This window comes from Engystomops pustulosus, chromosome 1, assembly GCF_040894005.1.
Source record: "Engystomops pustulosus chromosome 1, aEngPut4.maternal, whole genome shotgun sequence".
In the NCBI taxonomy this organism is placed as follows: domain Eukaryota; kingdom Metazoa; phylum Chordata; class Amphibia; order Anura; family Leptodactylidae; genus Engystomops; species Engystomops pustulosus.
Genome location: NC_092411.1, coordinates 119,321,892 through 119,347,519, shown reverse-complemented (window position 1 = coordinate 119,347,519; position 25,628 = coordinate 119,321,892). Strand labels below are relative to the sequence as shown.

The window sequence follows — 25,628 nt, the reverse complement described above, 5'->3', positions numbered from 1 at the left end:
TGAGTGTGTGCGGTGAGTAGTGATTGTGTGCTGTGCTGTGAGCAGTGAGTGTGTGCTGTGAGCAGTGAGTGTGTGCGGTGAGCGTGTGCTGTGCTGTGAGCGTGTGCTGTGCTGTGAGCGTGTTCTGAGAGCTGTGAGCGGCGAGCGTGTGCTGTGAGCGGCGAGCGTGTGCTGTGCGGTGAGCGTGTGCTGTGCGGTGAGCGTGTGCTGTGAGCGGCGAGCGTGTGCTGTGAGCGGCGAGCGTGTGCTGTGAGCGGCGAGCGTGTGCTGTGAGCGGCGAGTGTGTGCTGTGCTGTGAGTGGCGAGCGTGTGCTGTGTTCTGTGTGAGTGTGCTATGTGTGCGGTGTATTACCAAAATTTTCATACTCCTCCTCGGGTAAAAATACTCCTCAAAAATGGTGAGAGGAGTATTTTTACCCTTCTGGAAAAATGTTAGTGCGACCTCTGCCCCCAGTAGATAGGTAGCTACAGCACATACTCCCAGTAAATAGGAAGCCACAGCAAATACCCCCATGTAAATAGGTAGCCACAGCACATGCCTCCCAGTATATAGGTAGCCCCAGCACATACCCCCAGTAGATGGCTAGCAGACAGCACTTACTCCCAGTAGAAAGGTAGCCACAGCACATGCCCCCAAGTAGATAGGTAGTCATAGCCCATGTCCCCCAGTATATAGGTAGCCACAGCACATGCCCTCAAGTACGCTCTTCTCTTTAACCCAGGCTTAGACAATGGCGGCGATGGCACTTGGGTCATACAAAGGACATAGGCAGCGGTAACATCACTGCCTGTGTCCAGTGATCAGTCTAAGAGACACACAGCCGCCATCACTATTTATTAAAGATCTGTCTGAGAGCCAGATGCAGCCAACAAAAGAGCCATAGGTTCCCTACCCCTGATATACACCCTAAGGGCCCTACAACAACCGCCAATGCAGGCAAAGAACAAGCATTAAACAGCTATAATCACATCAATCAGCACTCATTTGTAGCATTCAAGTGAAAGGGTGATTAAAGTGCCATCATTTGCACAAAATATAACAAATTTCACTTTTTTTTGCCTTGGATACAAAACTTCTGTACTTTCTACACAAACCCATACTGGCGTGTTGACCATGATTCAGACTTCCTAAAAAGTCATATTCCATAAATAAACTTTCTTTCCTGAGGTTTCAGGGCTCAAATACAGTGTAAAAGAAAATGATTTACATCAACATCAAAAGAATGGACATGCTGCAGAATTTTTATGCTGCAAATGTAACTAATCCAGGGTTATGGGCCCTATGTAGCCCAAGCCTTAAAGGGGTTGTACCCTATATTATTACTACCTCCTATGCACAGGAACAGACACTCTCGAGAACCAGGGTCCTGTTTTCACTAAATGAATGTAGCGGAAGGTTAAGAATGCATCCTGTCACAGCATTTATTACTGTCTTTGCTTAAAAAATGATTTATAAATAATGATCCTGAGTACCAGAGATTGCCATGCCCTGCGCCCTGGAATTTCTTATGCTTCCATAGTATTGAATGGAGCGGCAGAATAGATGCTCAACCTGCTACATCATTCAATTAGTATGAATAGGGCCATTGTTTTAAGTGGGGGTTGATTCTTGAAGGGGTTCCAGCAGTCGGTCCTCCATTGATCAGATTGTTACCCCCCCCCCCAATCTGTGGGATAGAGGATTGCAATAATACTTACTACAACCCCATTAATATCACTTTTCTAATCCTATGACAGTTCAGAACAGAATTAAGAACTGTGGTGTGCAACCAGCCTAATGTATACCTAAATGTGTTATTTCTGTTATAACATTGTCTGGCTTTGAAAAATTTTTGATAAATTAAATTCAGTTCTCTTTATAATACAGGGAAAATGCACACAATTGTTTAGTTAAAATATAACATCTCACCATAGATCTGCTTCCTTTCACCTCTTATAAGCTATTAACCCTGTCACCAACATTTGAAGTCATTAGGATTATCTCAGACACCCAAGCTTTGACAAGTTCATTGTGTACTTTTTAGAGTGCTCATTCCTGGCACTTAGAAGGAGGTGTGAAAGGTAAATCTATGAATAGAGATCTTTATTCCACCTGATCGGATGGATTAATGATTTGGTTTGCAGAGCATGCCTGTATACTATCTGATGAGAAGGATTGGGGGAAGCTGCAAACTTTATGAAGAAAAAACTTTTTATAGCAAAGAATGTTTAAAGACTTTTGTTCAGCTAAAAGAACATATTTGGCGAAGACCTGAGTGCCGTGGCCTCTTCATTGCTTGCAAGCATGGTATTGTATAAGTATAGCAGCTGTGCTTTATTTTTCAGGTCAGACTCTTTCGCTTGTAAGGGGCTGAACTGCAAAAAGCCAATTTGAACATAACTTCTTGGGCCTGTTGGGTGGACGTCACAAGAGCCCCTCCATAGCATCTTGCAATAGATACAGCGCAGGTGCGGGAAATGAAAGCAGCCAGTCTGTGACATGGGATTTAAGGTGTTGGCGAGAACACAGCATGTAAACCGTGCTCTGAGGGCAGGTAATTGCACCTACCATAGTGGAGCATAAGTAAGGGCAAGGTCACTTCACACTTACCTATTTATATTCTTTTTTTTATAATAATGAACTGGAACAAGTTGAAATGTAGCTTTTTGTATATAGAAGTAAATGGTACCATACAAAGGGTCTTCCATTTGCATTTTTCTGTCACTCCAGTCCAGAAAGCCATTTTAATTTACTATTTACTGAAGCAATAAAAAGTGGTTAAAGGTCTTTAATGACAGCATAATAGTATTTCTAAGGGATATTTACTTGACCTAAAGGGCTGTGGGGGTATTACATCATATACACAACAACAACAAAACTTAGTTGCAAAAGGAAGATAGAGAACTTCCTCTATTTATATACAAACCTACACTGCCTGTGTGTGCTTTTAAATACGGTACACTGTTATATATTCACATTCATCATTTATTATTATATACATTACTTTTTAATGGGAAAGTATGGGTACTATTAGAAATTTCTGAATAATACAAACAGACCTGGCACAGAAAAAGTAGTTCCACACAAATATTCCTTCAGAAATGGCTTCTGGAAGTAGTAGAGGGTACTTAAAAAGAAAAAACCAAATGTCTTCATTAGGGAGTTGTGTAGAGTCTCATAAATTGCCCCCTTAATGAAGTATGACACATATGCACGTCATGTATGAAGAGGGCTCCTCATAAATGGTGGGTGTTTGCGGTATCATGCAGCAAACACCCACGACTGACAGTTTTGCCATCTTGGATGGGATTGTCTCTGCCTGTGACATCACCAGGGAGCGATGATTCCCTTCCATGACTGCATGGAGTCTTTATACTCAGGAACCTGTCATACTGTAGGAATATAACAATATGCCAAAGGGAACACTGTTATAGATCCTTAACATATTCTCCATATAATGTAATACAGTAGTATTGCAGTTTATGGTAGGAGAAATCTAGTACCCTAAGGGGGCTGAAAAATAGTAAAAAAAAAATAATAAAAAAAATGTAAGAACCGAAAAATCACCCCCCTCTCCCTAGAATTGATGCAAAAATAAATCAATGAAATCATAAATATGTACCTATCATAATATAAAAATCTTTCCCGGCAGTGAACCCTGTACAGGCGGTCCCCTACTTAAGAACACCTGACTTACACACGACCCCTAGTTACAAACGGACCTCTGGATGTTGGCAATTTACTGTACTTTAGTCTTAGGCTACATTAAACAGCTTTGCCAGTTATCACTGGTGTCTACAATGAAGCTTTATTGTTAATCCTGGTTCTAATGACAATCCAACATTTTTAAAATCCAATTGTCACAGAAACCAAAAAAAAATTTGGCTGGGGTTACAATGATAAAGTATACAGTTCCGACTTACATACAAATTCAACTTAAGAACAAACCTACAGACCCTATCTTGTATGTAACCCGGGGACTGCCTGTAATGGAAAATAGCTCCCAAAATGTCCCAAAGTGCCAGTTGTTTCCACATTTTGCAACACATAACATTTTTTATAAAAAGTGATCAAAAGTTTGTAAATTCCAAAAAACGGTAGCAATGAAAATGTAAGTTCATCCTGCAAAAAATGATACTTTACAGCTCCATGCTTGGAAGTATGAAAGCTTATTGGTGTGAGAGTAGGCCAAAATGAAGAACCATTTTTTTGTACAAAAGGTTTGAATTTTAAAAAAATCATTTTACACATAATAAAAGCTATATAAATTTGGTATCCCTGTGATCAAACTGACCCAAAGAATACATAAGAGAAGTCATTTGGAGTGTGCAGTAAAAGCCATAAAAACAGTGTCCACAATAAAATGTCACAAATGCGTTTTTGTTTTTTTTTTTTACAATTTGTTAGTCAGAAAACAAGCCCTCTGTACACAGAACAATACAGCTTTGTACACAGAACAATAAAAAAAAACTAAACCTGCCTGGTCCATAAAAAATATAAATTCTCTGTATTTGAAATACATCTTTAAACTCGTCACGCTCCGTGCCGTACTATTATGGCAACGATAAAGGGCCTTGGTGGGACGGTTTTAAAACTTCAGCATATCTCGCAAATAAAAATTACATGTTACACAGCATATTGGATGAAAAAGTTATTAGTGTCAGAAAATGTCAAAACTAAATTTTATTTTATTGTCTTAGTTTTTTAAAATGTACTGAAACACAATAAAAATTGCCTTTATAAAATTGCCATCACAGTGATCGTTCTGAACCAAATAAAGCAGACATATTATTTGGGGCAATCAAGAAAAAAAGCACGGTCCAGCCTGGTTCCAAAACTCCAATAACTTCTTTATTCAATGCAGAAGTAGCATTAAAAGTTTCCACTCAGAAGGGCGTTTCAAGCGTATTATTTGGGGCACATAGTGAAAGTCGTAAAAACTGAGGGAACAAGAAAGTTACGCAAATGCGTTTTTTCGCCAATTTCACCACATTTGGATTTTTTTTCAGCTTCCCAGTACATGGAATGGAATAATAAATAATATCACTGAGAAGTACAATTTGTTACTTGGAAAGTAAGCCCTCACACAGCTCTGTACACAGAAAAATTAAAAAGTTATAGATCCCAGTTTTTACACACATACTGGGAAGTGAAATATAAAAGGTCAAGGGTGCATTGTAAAGTGTGATAAAGCATCATTGTTCTATAGGTGATTATGAACACAAGAATAACTATAAAGCCCTTTCAATAGAGAACGCCTTGTTAGTTTTCATGGTTTATACAAGAACGCAATGCAAAACTGCTTCTGTCAGAGAAATATGCTGCGGGTACATTTGGCATCAAGTTATTTTCAGGAAGCTTTGACGTTTTCCTTTTTTTCCTTTTCTCCAGAGAAGTAAGTCATTCATAATAACCCGCTTGGCTCTGTAACAGTTGCTTGACAATACTGGAGACTGTGTATACAGTAGATGTGCAGGAAAAATAAGCCTCTTCCCGTGCCTGAGGCAAGAGCAGATACAGATGTAATACAAGCAATAACAAGGAAGATGGTTGCTGCAATTATCCCGCTGTTTAACCCAATCTATGGCTCATCAGTAAACGTTTAGTGGAGTATTTGAAGTGAGACAGGCTTACACAATACATTCTGCTTATCTGTCCCCTCTAGCCATTACACACTCTTAACCCGCTAGTCGTGTCAAATAAAACAACTGTGCATTGACTTCTCACTTGTGCTAACATTAATAGAAAGATTGACAACTCTGGGATGCCGCGAGGAGGTCATTAGAGCCAGCTCACTCGTTCATGGAGGCATTTCCTAACCTTTGCCCTTAAACAGCAACCTTGTCAGGCTGCACAACTACCTTCTGAAAAGAGGATGTCACCACAATCAAACCTAATGTATATATATAATATTCCAAAAAGACAAACTTATAAAATAAAAGATTTGTGCTATATCAGGTTTAAAAGACTCATTAGCAACCTAAGTATAATTTCCTTATTGCTGTTAAAAAAAAGTAAAGAACAGAGGTTTAACATATCAATTAAAAAATCCCATTGGCAACAATGTAAATGCTGTGTCATCCTTTATGGTCAGTTTGGCATGTATCCATTATCCATGCAGTTTATTTTTCGAATGCAGTTTTTTTCCGTCCAAAAAATGCATGGATAACGGATACCTAATTTTTAATTAATATGTTAAAGCTCTGTTAAACCTTCATCCTTTACTTTTCTAACTGAGTTAGGGGAATGGAGATAAGGAAATGGAAAAATTACATTTTGTAACATCTCTGAAAAATGTAATTAAAAATAATAAAAATAAAAATAAACCTTTATTTATATAGGGCCATTATATTCAACAACATTATACAGATAATGGGGTACATATACACATACAAATTCAACTTAAGTAATGCTGCTGCCTTAGTAGTAGCGCAGGTGGGAGCTACATAGAATGTGGCTAGGTGGAGGAGCTACAATATATAACAGCAGAGGCGGTGGAGTGTTTGGGAAGGAATAGACATTCTCCGGGAGAATGTGGAGGAAAAGTGGATTGGGAGTTCAATGTACCACGCATATATGCTAGGATGCTAAATGTTTGCCCTGTTCTTCTTTGGAGGGAAGAACTGTTTATGTTGGGGGAGTTGGAGGGTAGGGATGAGGGGGGAGGGGTTGAGTTTAGGCTGGCTGGACATGTGGAGCAGGAGCTGGATCTGAGGAGGTTGAGCTTTCACCATTGGGAGTCATGACAGGGGTAGTACAAGCCCAGAATATGAGGAGTCTTATCTCAATACTATATGGTGCGATAATGGATAAACGGCTAGGTGATCTAATGGACATAACAAAGAGGAAATGGGACCTTGAGGTCGGGGAATTGCCGGATGATGAATGGGAGGAGATTTTAGAGTCTCTGCATAAATTATCCTTGAATGTAGCACAGAGGTGGTCCCAACTATTTCTTTTGCACAGGGCATATAGAACCCCGGTAGTGTTGTATAAAATGGGGTTAAGGGCGGATACAAACTGCCCGCGATGCCTAGCTGAGGGGGCCGACATACTACATATGTTCTGGACATGCCCGGAGCTAAGGGGGTTGTGGAATAAAACCCAGCCTTTGATACAAAAGGTGTATGGGGTTCAGATCCAGCAAGATCCTAAAGTGTGTGTATTGGGATTTGTGAGCGGGGTAGATGTCACTAGGGCAGAACAGATGGCAGTGGCTAAGGTGTTGTATCAAGTACGTAAGACCATTACAAGGCACTGGTTGGATGCTGACCCGCCGAGGATGTCAGAAATCAAAAGCTCACCGAATAACACAATTAAGATGGAATTGGGAGTATACCTGAAGAGAGATGCAGTAAAGAAATGTGGGAAACAATGGAAAAAGTGGCTGGAGTGTCCAGGAATGGGAACAGAGGATCGGATTCGGAGATGGCAAAGGGCTTGCCCTGAAGGATAGTTGGAATTGGGAGGGAAAAGGTAAACTGAGGTTGAAGGAGGTAGCTCTTTGGGAGATGGGTTATGGGATACTTCTTGAGGAGCATGATACAGCCAGACCTGGGAGGGGGGAGTTGGGGGGGGGGATGATTATATGTTCAGAATTAATGCTTCATCTTTACAGTTGAACTTGTCATATCTGTATATGTATGCTGTAATATATATACACTTTAATAAAAGTTACCTGATTTAAAAAAAAAAAAGGGAACCTACCACCACGGATCTACCTATAAAGGAAGATCGGGTGGTAGGTGAATATACAGGACATGAGAATAGCCTTTTTAAGGGCCTAATCCTTTTTTCCCCCTAATATGTAAATTTTTTTAAAGCGGCTACTGGGGCGTGGAGTAGCCGGAGCTGAGGCTACACGGCACGGCTACTTCACGCCCCAGTAGCTTTACTGCTCGGGCCTTCTGTTCTGTGCAAGCGCAGACGGCAGGTTGCTTGGTCGAGGGCGCGCAGCTACGAGTATCTGAGCACCGAAGATTTTGGATAGGAGGATCAGCTCCAGCTACTGCACACCCAAGTAGCCTCTTTACAAAATTTACATATTAGGGGAATAAAAGTTATTTAAAAATTGCTGGGACGTGAGGATTAGCCCTTAAAAGGGCTATCCTCACGTCCTATAGATCCACCTACCACCCTATCTACCTTTATAGGTAGATCCATGGTTGTAGGTTCCCTTGAAGTACACATCCAAGGAACTGATCTTTAGGTAACCTGGGGAATGCCTGTACACACAATAATACCATGGGCAGATGAAACTATAGAAATGAGTGTCATGCTAACAAGAGCTTACAACCTATAAGATTGAAGAGGTGACACAGATTTATACATGAACATGAATAAGACGCTACGCATCGAAACGCGTTTATCATTTGGAAACTGCTGTATTATAATCCTATGCAACTTTTAAATGAATAAAGGATGACTCTGTCACCGTACCCAAGTGTCTATGGGCTGGACTTGTGTGTAATACAACCCTATCCATGAAAACTATTTTCAGTCACAATTTTGCAGTAAAACTGTCATACATGCATACAATAAAAATAAACCATATATTTTTACTAAAAGTTTCCAATCAAGGCTACTCCTTAAACATTCTGAAATATTACATTTCAACTACTAGAAATCTGCTTGACACTTGTTGTTCTCTGATGAAGCAGGTGCCTATGTCTGTTTTTCCTACTTCTCCCTCTTCCCTCTCCCTAATTTTCTATAAATTAAAGTTAATCTTTACTAAAGATAGATCTGAACAGCATACTCAACAGTTTAACAGGCACAATAGGGCTTATATGAGGGAACAGAGGCACCTCCCATTTATAAGATATATACCAGTGATGGCAAACCTTTTAGACACAGAGTGCCCAAACTACAACCAAAACCCACATATTTTGCAAAGCGCCAATGTAACAATTTAGGCAGTTACTTGTTACAGGTTTAAATCATATAGGCACCTGAGGACACCAATAAAGTGGAAAGAAGAAGTTTGGATTATCATTGTAGCTTCTTAATAGGGTCCTGGGCGTACATGAGGCCTTGAGTCCTGTCTGGCAAACTGTCCGCTGGGGTGAAGGTGTGGGTGCCAAAAGAGAGGGCTCTGAGTGCCACTTCTGGCACCCGTGCCATAGGTTCGACCACCACTGATATATACTGTATATACATGTGTGTAAGCCAAGTTTTTCAGCCAATAAAATATGCTCAAAACATACCCTTGGCTTATACACGAGTCTATATAAAAAAATAGAAACTTATATACTCACCTTCCGGCAGATCCCGTTGCTTCCGCGGCTACCCAGTGCTCCTGTCCCCGCAGCTCCTCTTCTTTCTTCATTAATAGCTGACAGAGGCGCGTCCATGAACTCTGCCCACCGGACAAAGGGCTGCAGGGGGCATTTCATCAGAAGAGGGGAGGGGCCTGGCTGCATGGGGAATTTAGTTATAAGGGGAGCGAGGGGGGGGGGGAGGTTGTGGTGGGGCTGGCTGCATAGGGCATTTCATAACTGGGAGGGGGGCTGGCTGCATAGGACATTTCATACTGGGGGAAAGCGGAGGGGGGGGGGGTGTCTGGTGGGGCTAGCTGGCTTATGCTCAATAAGTTTTCCCAGTTAATTGTTGAAAAATTAGGAGCGCCGACTTTCTTATATTCGTGAATAATACAAATTATAATTTATATAGCACACACACACAGCGCTACACAGAGCTTGCCAAATCAGTCCCTGTCCCCAATGTGGCTCACAATCTAATCAACTTACCAGTATGTTTTGGAGTGTGAATAACTAATTTACAAAAAATTCTTATACAATAGATACTCTTGCAGCTCTGCTCTCCCCTTCCCTTGTGCTCTGTTTTGTTTGCATTGCCATGTGTGTACACTTCATAGCTATGCTAGTATCTTAGCCTTCCACCTTTCACACTTCCCCTTTGAACTGTAAGGACCTTTAACTAATGCTGTGCTATCAGCTGAGAAAAAACCTGATTAGGCATGGTACAGTGAAAAAAGGAGCATAAGGACAGGGCGGGATAGCTACTGTCATTATATTAGCACAGCTACACAGAGAAAGGGGTGCAAAGGGAGATAAATCAGCAGCTTCTGTCATTCTGTATTGTCAATGCTTTAGGTGGAAGAGAGGGAGTGAGAGGAAGGAGAGGAACAGCAGCACAAAATAGAAACAAATGTATGTTCATGATGTTTATTAGCTGTGAACACAATAACTGATGGCAAAAATTATGCAAAATGTGGAATAATATACATGTAAACTGATACTTTTATTGTGCCACTTCCCACAAAAAAAATGTATTATTCCGCTCCCCGCAGGATAGGTGGTAACTTCCTGATTGGTGAGGGGTTGTCACATGTAGGTTAAGGATGCATACAGAGAGCTCACGGGCTGAGCCTGCTCCACATACAGTGGATGTTAACAGCATTATGACGATAACACCCACAGCTGACACATGCACGCATTGGTGCGAATCTTGGATCTGGCCGACAGCTCCACTGATGTCATCGGTGAATGTCGGCCAGTTGCTATATCACAGCCACTATCTTCACACACGGTTCCACGACTGCCATAGCTCTTTTACAGATCCAGTGAATTTACAATGTACTGCAATACTGTAGTGTGATCATAATAATAATCATCTATATTTATATAGTGCCATCAAATTCCATAGACCCTTACATATTATGGGGAGCATATAGAAATTGAATAAGACTTTACAGAGTAATAACATTGTCATATGAAACAATAGGAGTGAGGGCCCTGCTCGCAAGAGCTTACATTATACAAGGATAAGGGGGTGACACAAGAGGTATAAGAGCTTCTATAACAGGGCAGCCATTGATTATAAAGAAACAGAATAAAATTATTTAATAGATAAAGATACCGCTGCTTGTACCAGACACCAGCCGCCATCTTATATACAAAGTTCAAAGTCATTGGGATTGCAGAGAAGCCTGTTGCTTGGTTTCTTGTGTTTGCCCATAACTGATGAGTGGAAGACACAAGATGGGATGGTAAATTGAGAGTTACAGTTGCATACAGTTAGCGAGTGTTATAGACTTGCCTAAAGAGATGGGTTTTAAGAGCCCATTTAAAGCTTTGGAGGTTGGGTATTAGTTTGACAGACCAGGCTGGGCATTCCAGAGAATTGGTGCACCTCGGGAGAAGTTCTGGAGACATAAGTGGGAGGTTCGAATTAAGGAAGAGAATAATCTGAGCTCACTGGCAGATCGAAGAGAACGGGTTGGGAGATAGACTGAGATGTGAGAGGAGAGGTAGGGAGGTGCAGCATTGTGCAGAGCTTTGTTGATAAGGGTGATTAAATTAAACTGTATTTGGAAGGAGAAGGGCAACCAGTACAGTCACTGCCACAAATTGGAGGAATCCATGTAGTGTTTGGTAGGAAAGACAAGCCTGGCTGCTGCGTTAAGAATAGATTGTAGAGGAAAGAGTTTAGTGAGTGGAAGACCCATTAGTAGGGAGTTACAGTAGTCTAGTCAAGAGTGAATCAGAGCAACAACTAGCGTTTTAAAGGTTTCCGGTGCAAGAAAAGGTTGGATACTACAATTGTTTTTAAGGTGCATACTGCAAGAGCAGGCAACACATTGAATATTAAGTGCAAAGGAAAGGTCGAAAAGTGCAAAATCGAAAAAGGGCATTGGCTGGAAGGGGTTTACAACCTGTATATAAGCTGTATAAACTTTTACCAAAATATGTTATAAATATGTAGAGTGTCCATACATCAGCCTTTCCCAGGTTCAGAGACAGATGCAGAGAATGCATGTACTTTTGCAAAGTGCCTTCTGCCAACACGCTATATGAAAAAAAAGGAATAAACTCTAAACTCTCCTTTCGGCTTCTTCTCCCCGCCCTGCCACTCTGTCTTCTGCTGCTCCGGCCCAGGTGCATCACAATGATGCGGCGGTGTTGCGGCCGCGTGACGTCATATTGTATGCTCCGCGCGGGCCCTTACACTATGACAGAGGAGGGCGGCATCTGGCAGGACATTTCATTAAGGGGGCGTCTGGCAGGATATTTCATTAAGGGGCATCTGGCAGGACATTTCATTAAAGGGGGCTTCTAGCAGGACATTTCATTAAAGGGGGCATCTGGCAGGACATTTCATTAAGGGGGTGTCTGGCAGGTCATTTCATTAAAGAGGCGTCCGGTAGGACATTTCATTAAAGGGGGCTTCTGGCAGGACATTTCGTTAAAAGGAGGCATCTGGGGTGGACATTTCATCAAAAGGGGCGTCTGGCAAGACATTTCATTAAAGGGGGCTTCTAGCAGGACATTTCATTACAGGAGTGTCTGGCAGGACATTTCATTAAAGGGGACATCTGGCAGGCCTTTTCATTAAAGGGGCGTCTGGCAGCACATTTCATTAAAGGGGGGTGTCTGGTAGGACATTTCATTAAAGGGGGACATCTGGGGTGGACATTTCATTATCTATATACTGAGTGGGCACGTGCAGTCTAGTTTGTCATGGCTCAAAAAATTAAAATGAAATTTGCATATAATGTTATGTATCAATGTGGGAATGGACACCGGTGGGGGCCCTCCTAGAGGGTGGCTCACTTCAAACAGTCATATCGCCGGAAACGTGGCATTGAAAAACAAACTGGTGTCCTATTAAAAAGGAAAATCTCCCCTTTAAGATCATATCAGGAATGTGTTTGATGTGTCAAAGAACTGTAGATATGCACTGTTAAAGTTATAGTTGGAGGTTGAAAGTTGCATATAAAAGTACATTTTTTAAGGCAAATTTATCTCCGGTTCTGTGGCACCTAGAAACACAACGGTTCAAGAGATAAAAACAATTGAAGTTGCCCGCTGTCTTGACATCAATAAACATGCTACCTGCAAGGGGTATTGGCAAATAGGACATACAGGCGGTCCCCTACTTAAGAACACTCGACTTACATACGACCCCTAGTTACAAACGGACCTCTGGATATTGATAATTTATTGTACTTTAGCCCTAAGCTACAATGATCAGCTATAACAGTTATCACATGTGTCTGTAATGAAGCTTTAGTGTTCATATTGATTCTTACGACAACCCAAGATTTCTAAAATCCAATTGTCACAGAGACCAAAAAAGTTCTGTCTAGGATTACAATGATAATATATACAGTTCCGACTTACATACAAATTCAACTTAAGAACAAACCTACAGACCCTATCTTGTATGTAACCCGGGGACTGCCTGTATATAGCTGTATAGCAGTCATAAAGGGGTTAAACTGTTGTGGTATACAGTGATTAAAGGGTTAATGCATTCCTTAAGTGTTGGCCGTAAGCTCAGTTATAGCTGAAATGAGAATCTACTAAAATTAAACCGCAACATTAGTGCCAGATAAAATACAATGAGAAGCTGTACTTCTACGTTTAAGAGCAAAGGAAAGGAAACTCATTTTAGCTGCTGAGATGTAAAAAGGATTACCTGTATCGGTTCACCTGCAGAACTTAGAAAGCTTAACACCTGCACTTGCGATAGTATACCACAATCCCAACTTTAAAACATTTCTATAGAATTCCCCAAATTGCCTCATTTCTATTTCAGACACTTTTATGTCCAGACAGAGATGAGGGACTAGAGATGAGTGGACGCGATGGTCGGGACCAATTGCTTTCTGGCATAGTGTTCAATTCTATTACAAGAGACGCAGCAGAATTTTAAGAGCTGCATCTGACATCAGTGGGCCCTGTGTGTACTCCACTCCCATGTCTCTGGACAAATGGGTGTGACAAGGTATTCCACACTCCCCCTCCCCCGACTGAAGAAATGGGAGTTATATAAATTATATAACACAATGTAAAGCATAACTTAAAGGACATCTACCATCAGATTATAAACTTATTTTTTACAGAAATGCGGCCACACAAAAATATAGGAAATGAAGCTTGGGACACACAGGGACAGGACAGGGAGGTGCGTAATAGTCATCTGTCATCAAATGCCCTTTAAAGTCACTACAGTGGTAGGGTTGCAAAAATAAATGAGGACATGCTTTTCACAAAGCTTTACTACACACAAAACGAACAACCCAATTGGTATGGGCAAATAAACAAATTACCAGTCGGTACGTAATGCAATACCAAAAAATTTGAAAGACACAAAATAATACTATATACAAATTGCACTTTATTTCAAAATACATATATTAAAATAACACATAATTATAAAGCAAGCTAGGACAGACTACAACAGATTAAAACTGTGTGAATGGCAAGTAAAGGTAGTAATCAGCCTATGGCACAGCAGTACACTGTATACAAAGTGGGATAATATAGTCTAAAATCAGGGCCGGCGCTATGGTTAGGCAAAGTGGGCAATTGCCCAGGGGAGAATCTCTTCTTTCCAATGAAACTTGAATTTTGTTTCTAGGTGCTATGGATCCAGAGATATTCAGGTTTAAAGTGAGAATATCAGGTGCTATTTTTATATATAAAAATCACTCCTGATGGCAGTTTAACAGTTAGACGGTCCTGACACTTAGAAAAACAATTTTAGATTCATATAAAAGAGGAGACTCTCTTCTTTCATATGTAAAAAGAGAATTTGCTGCACACAGGAGCTGCTGCACCTCACAGATAATAGGAAATATTCACTTTATATGTTACTACATTTTGAGAAGGAATACCGTATATACTCGTGTATAAGCCGAGTTTTTCAGCAGCAAAAATGTGCTGAAAAATGTCCCCTCGGCTTATACACGAGTCACTAAGGAGTAAATACTTTAAAAATAATAAACTTATATACTCACCCTCCGGTGGCCCCGATGTGCAGCGCTGCTCCCCCGATGTCCGCGCCGCTTGTCTTCAGGCTTCCGCGCCCGTCTTCTTTCTTCTGCTGGGCGCCGCCATGTCTTTCCCCCGGGCGGCACCTAGTATGACGTCAGCAAGGGCGCGTCATACTAGGCGCCGGCCGGGAGAGAGCAATGGCGGCGCCCAGCAGAAGAAAGAAGACGGGCGTGGAAGCCTGAAGACAAGCGGCGCGGACATCGGGGGAGCAGCGCTGCACATCGGCGCCACCGGAGGGTGAGTATATAAGTTTATTTTTTTTTTAATGCTGGGGGCTAGCTGTATACTACTGGGGGCAAGCTGTATACTACTGGGGGCATACTGTATACTACTGGGGGCAAACTGTATACTACTGGGGGCAAGCTGTATACTACTGGGGGCAAGCTGTATACTACTGGGGGCAGGCTGTATACTACTGGGGGCAAGCTGTATACTACTGGGGGGCAGGCTGTATACTACTAAGGGTAGGCTGTATACTACTGGGGGCAAGCTGTATACTACTGGGGGCAGGCTGGGCTGGCTGTATATTATAGGGGGCTGGTTGGCTATATACTGGAGGGGGTCTGTGACCAATGCATTTCCCACCCTTGGCTTATACTCGAGTCAATTTCCCAGTTTTTGGTGGTAAAATTAGGGGTCTCGGCTTTTACTCGGGTTGGCTTATACTCGAGTATATACGGTAATATCAACTAATATTCATGTTTTTTAACCCTTCTCTATGCAGAACTATCTAAGCACACACTTTCTCTTATTGCCTTTTATTTTGTGATAGTTTTTTATTTTGCGAAAATTGACTGATACGATGAACATTTGATCCTCTTCGCCTAATGTCGCTACATATTAACGCCGCGACCTAGAACATGTCCATAAAGTTATATGTAACACCAAAAACACACATGTTCCAGAATTAAGTTTTTATTTCACATCATCCTCCATTATTTACACCTGTGTTATGATGTTCTCACTCAAATTCTTATGTTATGGTGCGGCTAATAAAATGGCGCACATCTAAAAGTGACTTTTGCTATCTCATTAGCTTGGTTTATATATATTTAGTTATTTATTTGTGTTACCATTGTGTAAGGGAACGCACAATGATAGATCTGTGTGAAGCTCAGCGCAATTTTCAGCAAAATTTGTCTGGTGCCCCTGTGGATTTAACGTTCCCTTTGCTGCATATTTTGGTGAGTATACATGTGGGGTATGTATGATCTCCTCACATCTTACTGTTTTAGGAAAATATATTTTCGTTATATAAATATTCTGGATTTGTATATATTTTAAAGGAAATTTTAAATGTTAATTGCCAAATGCATCGCCTGGTTGTCTGCTTTCAAAATTATATAGGTTTTATGGCGCCTTTACTTTTTATTCTGTTTTATTGATATATTTTGCAGGTTGTGATTGTCTTAAAATTTCTAGCTGAACAAATCATTTATTTATTTATGTGAACATATAAATATGGGACATTTGGGAACTCTACACATGTCCATCTACTACATTTAGGACATGTGAAGGTAAATATTTTCTGTTTGGAGCACATTTTTTTGCCATCAAAGTAAAATTTTTGGTATTTTTAATAAAATGTTTCAGTTTGAATCAAAATTGCATGAAGGCGCCTCTGTCTATAAACTCTTTAATGCAATTTTGAAAATGGGGCAAGTTTCTGCTTTCAGAAATTAAGTGGTTTGTTGGGTTTTTCTTTTAATTCTTTTTGCTGTAATTTCAATTTTATTTTTAAACGTCAAAATTATAAAAATTGCTCTGGTCAATAACGCAACAAAATATCCAGAAATGCTGGGTGGTGAAAGAGTTAATACCCCTTGGTTGAATTCCCGGGGTGAAGATGCTTATCATCTATCTCCTGTCCATATATCTATCATCTATCTGTCTAGTTATCATCTCCTATAATCTGACCATTTATATATCTCACTTGTTTCTATATTTATCAATCAATCTTCTATTTCTCTTCATCTTTCATATTTATCTTCTATCATAATAATTATAATTAATAATTCTTTATTTATATAGCACACACAGATTATGCAGCACTGCACAGAGCTTGCCAAATCAGTCCCTGTCCCACCGAGAGAACATGCAAACTCTTTGCAGATGTTGACCAGTGCTGCAAGGCTGTAGTGCTAACCACTGAGCCACCATGCTGCCCATCAATCTCCCTATCTATCTCCTATAAAATTCTCCCATATTACAGTTTGTTTTACCATACCTCTTGCTGACTGTGACTGGTCATAAAATAGTTTTATTTTGGGGCCCCACTTTTAGTTTTGCCCAGGGCCCCACTTTGTCTAGAACCGGTCCTGTCTAAAATAGACACAAATGTACCATGTAGAGATGAAGCTCTATAAATTAATCCTAAGGCATAAAATCACAGGCTGTAATGGTAAATTTGTGTCTATTTTAGACTATATTATCTCGTATATAGTATTATTTTGTGTCTTTCAAATTTTTTGGGAAAGCTTTACTACACTTACATCAGAAGAGGCAGCCACATCATCTGGGAAATTTATGAAAGTCTTATCTCCACAATTGAGGAGGTGGCCACTGGTGCTACAGAAATTGCTTTTGTAGCCATAGGCTTTATAGGCATAGGCTTCTGTCCATGAGCAATCACCCTGCCAAGATATTACTATCATTAATACTGTCATAAGGTCTTGGCAGGGCAATTTTTATGGACCGTTAGAGATCACACAAACCTCCATTTCTGGCCTTTTATGGACAGGAATGTCTGGCTAATGAGGTAATGGACAGGAGGCTTTACTTTACATATCAAGAAAACGGTGCTGACCGTTTAACCAATGTATATCAGTAAATTACATAATATTCTGACCCCACACTTGTACACAAATTACAAAAAACATGAGGAAAAGCGGCCAACCCCATTGCAGTCCATAAAGTTCAAAAGCTGTGACTGTAGCGCTAGTGTCCACCTCCTTAATTGTGGGTATAAGACTTTTGTAACCTTCCAAGATGGTGTGGCTGCCTCTTCTGCTGGAACTGCGATCTGCTGTGTGAAACGGACAAAAACACATATTACAAAAAAATGATGTAAAGTGACCATCCACTTCAAGGGACAGTGAGGACCGTCTGTCTCTATCTGCAATAAGAGGCTGCAATGCACCGTAGTAAGTGATGTTTCGCAGTGACCAGCATTAGTCTGCAATGGGATGTCAGCTTTTGTGTACAGAGACTGGTGGTGATTGACCTGCTTAGCTATACCAAAGTTGAGTAGAGAATAATAGGCTTGTTTTTAGTTTTATATCAGCACCTGCTTCCCAACAAAAATTGCCTAATACTGCGCAAATCTTTTAAGTGAAGTATTCGTTTATTATTGTGGCATTTCTTGCTAGGTATATAAAGTGTGCTCTAGGGTTAGGTAGTGAAAAGAAAAGTTCCTGTAGATTCCAAATTTACAACACTGGAAACACTGGATTTTAATGTTCAGACATGGCAATTTCATTACATGCTGCACTGGACAGAGACATAACAGAAGCAGGATTTGTAATCCGTTATCCTCCATAAGGTAAGTGTTTACCTGATATATGCCTCAGTATATAAAGTATATTGCCCTACACAATGTGAGCATGTGAATCATCATAACATTTCCAATCTCCGAATCCAAGGTTAGGAAAATAAAGAGGGAAGCATCTAATGAACAGATCAAGACAAATCACAAGGAAAAGAAGAATGTAGAAAAAGAAGTTAACTTTCCTAGCTTGAAAAAAAAAAAACACAAAACAAAACATGAGAGGAAAAAAATAAGTTATCCCCATCTAACAGCCAAATTCCTACATAACTCAATCTGGACATCTCATCTGGTGTGAACTGCACTCATTCCTAGTGTAAACCCCACCGCGCTCTGCAATGATATACTGTAATGTCACATCGCAATCTGGATTTACTATAAAGGGCTGTGACGAGTTTCAGAGCAGTAAACATTGCAGCGAGGTGTATTTCACACTGAGCTGGTTTTTATGAAGAACACTTCACCGCCCGGCTCCGGCGGCCCCAATGATGAATGGTGAAAGATGCGTGACAAGCTTCATCATTGTTTGTAAATCTTAACTGTTCCTGCTCACTAACTCCGCAGGCAATTTTCAAAGACAGCGGCCGACAGAAGGACAGCATGGCTCCCCTGAAGGTTATTCGCCTCGCGCCTGCTTTATTTTCCTGACCAGAAGACGATTGTGCAACAGCTAATCATGGAGGGGTCCTAAAATTCAAAGCCAAATTAACCCTTACCCTACCATTTATCAATGATAAATTATCACCCACCATAAGTCACAATCAAATCGCCATGACTTAAACTGGACCCAAAAGACTATGCTCTCACAAGGAAAAAGCACTAAGACAAGTTCTTCTCTGCATAAAAAAAAATTATTAAAGCAAATGGATTTATATACAATCACATAAGCCGTAAAAGCTATGCATCTGACTAAATGATGACCTGCAAAGTTATTCCAATTCACTGTGAACATGGACCTCCAGCTCTACTTATAGGAGTAGAATTATCAAGTCAATTGCTCATGTTTCTATGGTGAAATCCCAATTTGAACATTCTGTGGCAGCAGTTTCACTGGCTTCCAGATTGAAATTTCAGGGCATATTTATTATACACATACATCAAGAGGCTTTGGCACATCTGAAAAGTCGCTGGCGGCAGTGAGTGGGCTGGTGCAGGGACACTAACGACCCGCGCCGGCCCACTCCCGGCCGGCTGCACACCCCTCTTCTCGCCCCACTGGTGTGAAGGTGGCGGATTGGGGCAAATAATCTCAAGTTTATTTGCCCCAAATTTAGCTTCTGAACATTTTACTAGTATCTAACACATAGAAACAGAGAGAGGAGACAGATGAGAGATGATGAGATCAATGAGATGGGTACAACACACAATGACACTCTGCTTACTCACACAAAATCAGCCCTGCTGTGCCTACTTCCCCCGATATAAAGATCTTATCTTGCCTGTACCTTGTAGATTAGTCTCCTCACGCTGCTGTTTGCCGGTCTGGGTCTGAGCTTGTCTTGGAATAAAGGTTGGAGGGGCCGAAGCCGAAACACATTGCAGTGCGAGACGCTATGATGAAGCTATGCATGAGGGCCACAAAAATTGTAAACATCAGGACTGATAGAGACAGGTTGAAATGATAAGAAGTCAAACAAAATATGTAAAGTGTGGCGTTGCACCTTTTCATTCTAACTGTGCAAAAATGTGGGGACTTGTGCAAAAATTCTGTCGGATACAGATAAGCTGTGAAACTACTTCTGCCATCTGAATAGGGAATCCATTCAGACAAGCCCATTTTAACATAATATAGCCGTAAAATAATACAGAATTTATTTTTCTGTAGACAAAAATAGGCATATTATTGGAAGAACAGACAAAACCAGAACATGCAACAGGGCATGTGAATAGCAAAATATATTATTAATATTATTAACACCATATCACAAGTCCCAAATCACAGTTATAAGGGATCACAGTTATAAGAGATATAAATGTACTCAACTGAAATGAGCCTTACCTTGAATCTGTGTGTTTCTTCCTAATCTTTCAATGCACTGCACCTCTTTTATTACTTTTGGAAAAGCATCTTTGGCATAGGATGCTTTCACTGTATCGTTGGACAATGCACTTACAGTGAACTACAGGGAGAATGTAAGTAACTATGCCCCAATATGTCAGAATAATAAAAGACAGTGAAATTCCCTATACACAACTAAACCCCTGTACAAAAACCACTAAACCACAGAAAATCCTCACATATTTGGTATCTCCGCATCTATAACAATCTTTACAATAAGTCATAATGATCATAAAAAGTTATATGTGGAGACTTCAGGCCAATCTCCTTGATCAATATAGATCTGAAATTATATTCTAAAATAATAGCCACTAGACTGAAATTCTAACTACCCAAGATAATCCATCTTGACCAGGTCGGGTTCGTAGCTGGGAGGGAAGCTAGGGACAATACCCTAAAAACCATCGCCCTGACCAAATTTGCCTAATCTAGGGGAGTCCCACTGTGCCTTTTATCTATCGATGTTGAGAAAGCATTTGATAGGGTCAGCTGGGACTTCCTTAGGGATACATTGGAAGGCATCGGTATAGGCAAAATCATGCTTAGACGTATTATGGCCCTTTATAGTCGTCTTTCAGCCCAGGTTAAGGTAAATGGTACTTTGTCTGACTCGTTCCATATATTTAGCGGAACGCGTCAGGGGTTCACCTTTATTATACGTTCTTACAATGGAACATCTTGCGGTCGCTTTGCGTAGGAATCCAGACATAGTAGGTATTAAGGTGGGTCATTAGCATTGTTAACTATCACTATATGCTGACGATCTCTTACTATATATTTCCACCATTTTATTTTTGCATTAGCTTACTAAATGTCAAGATACACTTATATCTGTGCTTTTGTGATACATTATTTCCTGTGAAATATTGTTTTAGTCTGAAATCTGTCAATGCACAGTATCTTCACTAAAAAATGATTTACTCATAAATGAGGTATCACCGTAATCGTAGTGATCCATAGAAATAAGATAATTAGGGCCATGTCTGGTTGCATCATGCTATCTCTCTGATTGAGTGATTTATGCCCTACTACTGGATAAGGGTCACCACTTGTAGGTGGATAACTTTTATACCAGCTCTCCCCAATTCCAATCCCTTAGTTCCACAGGTTCTGTAGCGTGCGCTCAACAATCAGGACATGGTGTTGGTCAAATATAAAGACAAAAGCAATGTCCTTGTCCTGACCACAATTTATGGGGACTCCAGCACCCTCACCCCTGTTTGAGGTACCACCGCTGCCCCCAAGCCACACGGCATCCTGGCTTACAATAAATACATGGGTGGGTTTGATCTGTCAGATCAGGTGCTGAAGCTCTATAGCCGTATGAAGATATGAAAAGTATGAAAAATGTTCCATTTTAGGGCCTAATTGCATCAAACACCTTTATGGGCAGATAAACATGTTACACGTTGCTAAATTCTCCAAGGGGTGTCAGCTGTTTGGTACCTCTAGGGCTCTCCAAATGCATCCTGACACATGAAAACTTTTTCAGCCATATTTATCCTCAAAAAAACGAAACAGTAGACTGTAAAGTGACAAAATGGGTATTGGCATACTCAGGAGAAATTGCACTAAACATTGTAAAATGCATTTTCCTTTTTAACCCATTGTGAAGGTGCAAATTTTGGTGTTCAATAAATATATTATTTTATATGGTAGGATTGATCAGACAATCTAGGGTTAAAGTACCCTAGGGGGTCTGAAAAATAGTACAAACCAAAAAAAAAGGAAAAAAAAAAAAAAAAATATATATATATATATATATATATATATATATATATATATAATTAAAAAAGCCTAAAAATTCAAATCAGCCCCTTTACCTAGAAGTATAGAATATAAATAAACAGTATAATCTTAAACACATTAGCTATCGCCGCGTCCGAAAATGTCCGATCTATCAAAATATAATAACGCTTTTAACTGCGTTTATCCCTGTAACAGAAAATAGCACTAAAAGTTTTTTGCCATTTTGAAAAATATTTAAAAATTCTATGAAAAGTGATCACAAGGTCGTACAGTCCTAAAAATGGTCGCATTGAAAATGTCATCAAAAGTCGCAAAAACTACACCACCCACAGCTCTGTACACAGAAGTACAAAAAAAAGTTATTAGCGCCAGAAGATGCAAAATTAAAAAAAAAAAAAAATGTACAGGAGTTTTCATTTTTGTAAATGTATGAAAACATTATAGAACCTATACAAATTTGGTATCCCCATAATCATACCGACCCAAAGAATAAAGGAGACATATCAGTTGAGGAGCACAGTGAAATTCGTAAAATCCAAGCCCACAAGAAAACGGTATGGAATATTAAATAGCATAATTTTGAAGTGCAATTTGTTATGCAGAAAACAAGCCCTCATATAGCTCTGAACATGGAAAAGTTATAGAAATTTTGAAGGCGGTGAGTGAAAATTGAAAACGCAAAAGGTCTGCGGCAGGAACGGGTTAAGGGGTGTAATGTGCACCCCCTGGTGTTGTATTCATTTCAATTTCATCTGATCAAAAGAAATTCTAAGTAAAACCTGTGGGGTTTAAATGCTTATTGTACCCCATGATAGATTCTTGAGGGGTGTGATTTACAAAACTGGGACATTTGTAGGGGGTACTGTTCTGGTAGCTTACAGGGGTTGTCCACTTTCAGAAAATAATTGATATTGTTTATGTAAGGAAAAGTTATACAATTTTCCAATATACTTTCTGTATCATTTACTATTTTTACTCATTTACGTTTTCTAGATCCCTGCTTGCTATAGAAAGCTTCTATGTTTACTTCCAGTGTACAAGCCGTTAATATCACAGAGGGTAATCAGAGCCGTTTGATAACAACAGCTCGTGCCCCTGCGAATCCATCACATGACCAGGGACAGATATCTTGAAGTTAACAATGAAGCTTTCTATAGAATGAGAGCAAGTAGTCATCTAGAAAACAGTGACGAATCGATACAAAAGAATATTGGAAAATATTATAACTTTTCACTGCATAAACAATATCAATTATTTGCTTAAAGTGGACAACCCCTTTAAGGACTTGGCAAACTTGTCGTAATAACAGTATTATTATCTTTAAAAGCTTGATGATCTTTCTAGGTCCTGACTCCTATTGTTTCCCTATAACTCTGTTTTTACTCTTTATTGTCCCATAACTTGAAAAGCACATACAGTGCCCATACAGCGGCGATTTGAATTTTCCATGTGAGTTTGTCTGTGAGCTAAATGAACATATTGATGAAACTATGAAAAATCCAGATTAGATTCATGTGTTAGGAACTTCACATCTCAGCAATTCTATTAGTTTTTTTCATCAGTTACAAAGTCTACACAGAGATAAGGTATAAGAATTCATGTACACAAATGTTTTGTTTTTTGGTCCGTGAACTAGCCATTTTTTTGGCGATTAACTTATGACCTCATGGCTCTACTGGACTCTCTGGGGCTTATTTACTAAGGGTCTGCGGATCGCATTTTCGTCGGCTTTTAGACTTTTTCGGGATTTGCACCACTGTGACAGGTATTTAACTGGGAATTCTGTTGCACACAATCAGATTGTACCGCAATTGTGCTGGCTATTATGCGACGGGAGGCGGGCCGTCGGACAATCCGACAGATTCTGACTGAGCGCGGGATTTGTTATTAAAATTGTGTCAAAACAAATGCACTTACATACACTGGGAAGAAGAAGGTGAACTCCGGCAGACCTGAGCAGGGAAGCGACAGATGCAGGAAATCAGGCACACAATCTTTGTGAATCACTGCAAAGGTTATTCTTGTCGGACAACACACAGCGGGGACCGCGCAGGACCAGGTAAGTAAATGTGCCCCTCTGTCTTCTAGCCAAACAGCAGTTCTTACAGCAATGGCGCTTAAGCAGGGCCGTCAAGCAGCGAGTCCCTACATCATATTTCTGTATGAAGTAAGGACATCCTGTGCAATGTGTTCAGTTTGTGAGATTGGACAAGCACACAGGTCCATTTCTACAGGATAGTCGCAACAAACGTCCTGTCCAGAGATCGCATTAACGCCTCACCAAGCGTTATAGACTCCCCAGAATAATTGCCAAGCGTAAAAGTACGCTTGGCAATTATCCCGTGTAGTGTATGAGCTGAGCGGTCCGGAGCGCACAGCAATGGTGTGCAGGACATTACACTGGCAGCGCGCGGACCGGCACTGCTCAGCTCACACTAAAGCGTTGGTAGCCTCTAGAATGGAGCTGCTCCGGGTAGCTGTGATGTCACAGCAGTGGGCGGAGCCTCCGGTAAATGGGCGTGGCTTACTACGCAGTCTCCTCACAGGAAGTAGAGCTGTAATGGCTGCCTGCAAGTAGAACGTGTTCAGGTACTGTGTGCATACATGTGTATGGAGGGGAGGGGGCCTGACAGGAGTGGATGTGATAAGGTCAGGGAATGTTACATGGGACTGCATGTCTTGCAGGTGCTGAGTTGGCATGAGGTGTATTTTACATAGGTCTGCATGTCTGGCGGGTGCTGAGGTGGCAGGTGTGTGTTACGTAGGACTGCATGTCTGGCGGGTGCTGAGGTGGCATGAGGTTTATGTTACGTAGGACTGCGTGTCTGGCGGGTGCTGAGGTGGCAGGTGTGTGTTACGTGGGACTGCATGTCTGGTGCTGAGGTGGCATGAGGTATAGGTTATGTGGGACTGCGTGTCTGGCGGGTGCTGAGGTGGCAGGTGTATGTTACGTGGGACTGCATGTCTGGTGCTGAGGTGGCATGAGCTATATGTTACGTAGGACTGCGTGTCTGGCGGGTGCTGAGGTGACAGGTGTGTGTTACGTGGGACTGCATGTCTGGTGCTGAGGTGGCATGAGGTATATGTTACGTGGGACTGCGTGTCTGGCGAGTGCTGAGGTGGCAGGAGGTGTATGTGAAACAGGACTGCATAAACAGTAAAAACACGTAAAAAATTACAAAGACACAAATTCAATTAATAAAAAACCTTAAAAAAACCGCCTCCCCCAACACAGACACCAAAAAAAAAATAAACCAAAATTTCTTTTTAAAAAAAACATTTTACAAAGCAACTATTATGGATTTGCAGTGTCAGCTGCAGTCTGGCCACTGGGGCTCGGCGGCGGCTGCCACAGTCTGGTCACATGGGGAGAGGGATACATTGTGCGTTAGCCGCAGTCTGGACGTTTGGTGTCAGCGGCGTTAGCCACAGTGTGGTGGTGGGAGGTTTCAGCGACTGTGGTTGGGGGCGTCAGCTCCAGTCTGGTCAGTG

The 25,628-nt window shown here is 40.8% G+C and overlaps 1 protein-coding gene across 3 annotated transcripts in view; it reads right to left on the bottom strand.

Annotated features, from left to right (window-relative positions):
* The window catches only part of DMRT1 (doublesex and mab-3 related transcription factor 1), a 104,743-nt gene that overhangs the window by 17,460 nt on the left and 61,655 nt on the right, over positions 1 to 25,628 (bottom strand). The window contains exon 5 of one of the 3 annotated variants that reach the window (XM_072151610.1): positions 3,053 to 3,107. The exons of 1 other annotated variant lie outside the window; for it this stretch is intronic. In XM_072151610.1, coding sequence (XP_072007711.1) covers positions 3,076 to 3,107 — 32 coding nt within the window. In that variant the 3' untranslated portion in view covers positions 3,053 to 3,075. Of the gene's footprint in view, positions 1 to 3,052; positions 3,108 to 5,368; positions 5,480 to 25,628 lie in introns of those variants that run through there. One more of the 3 variants, XM_072151601.1, reaches the window with a different exon arrangement.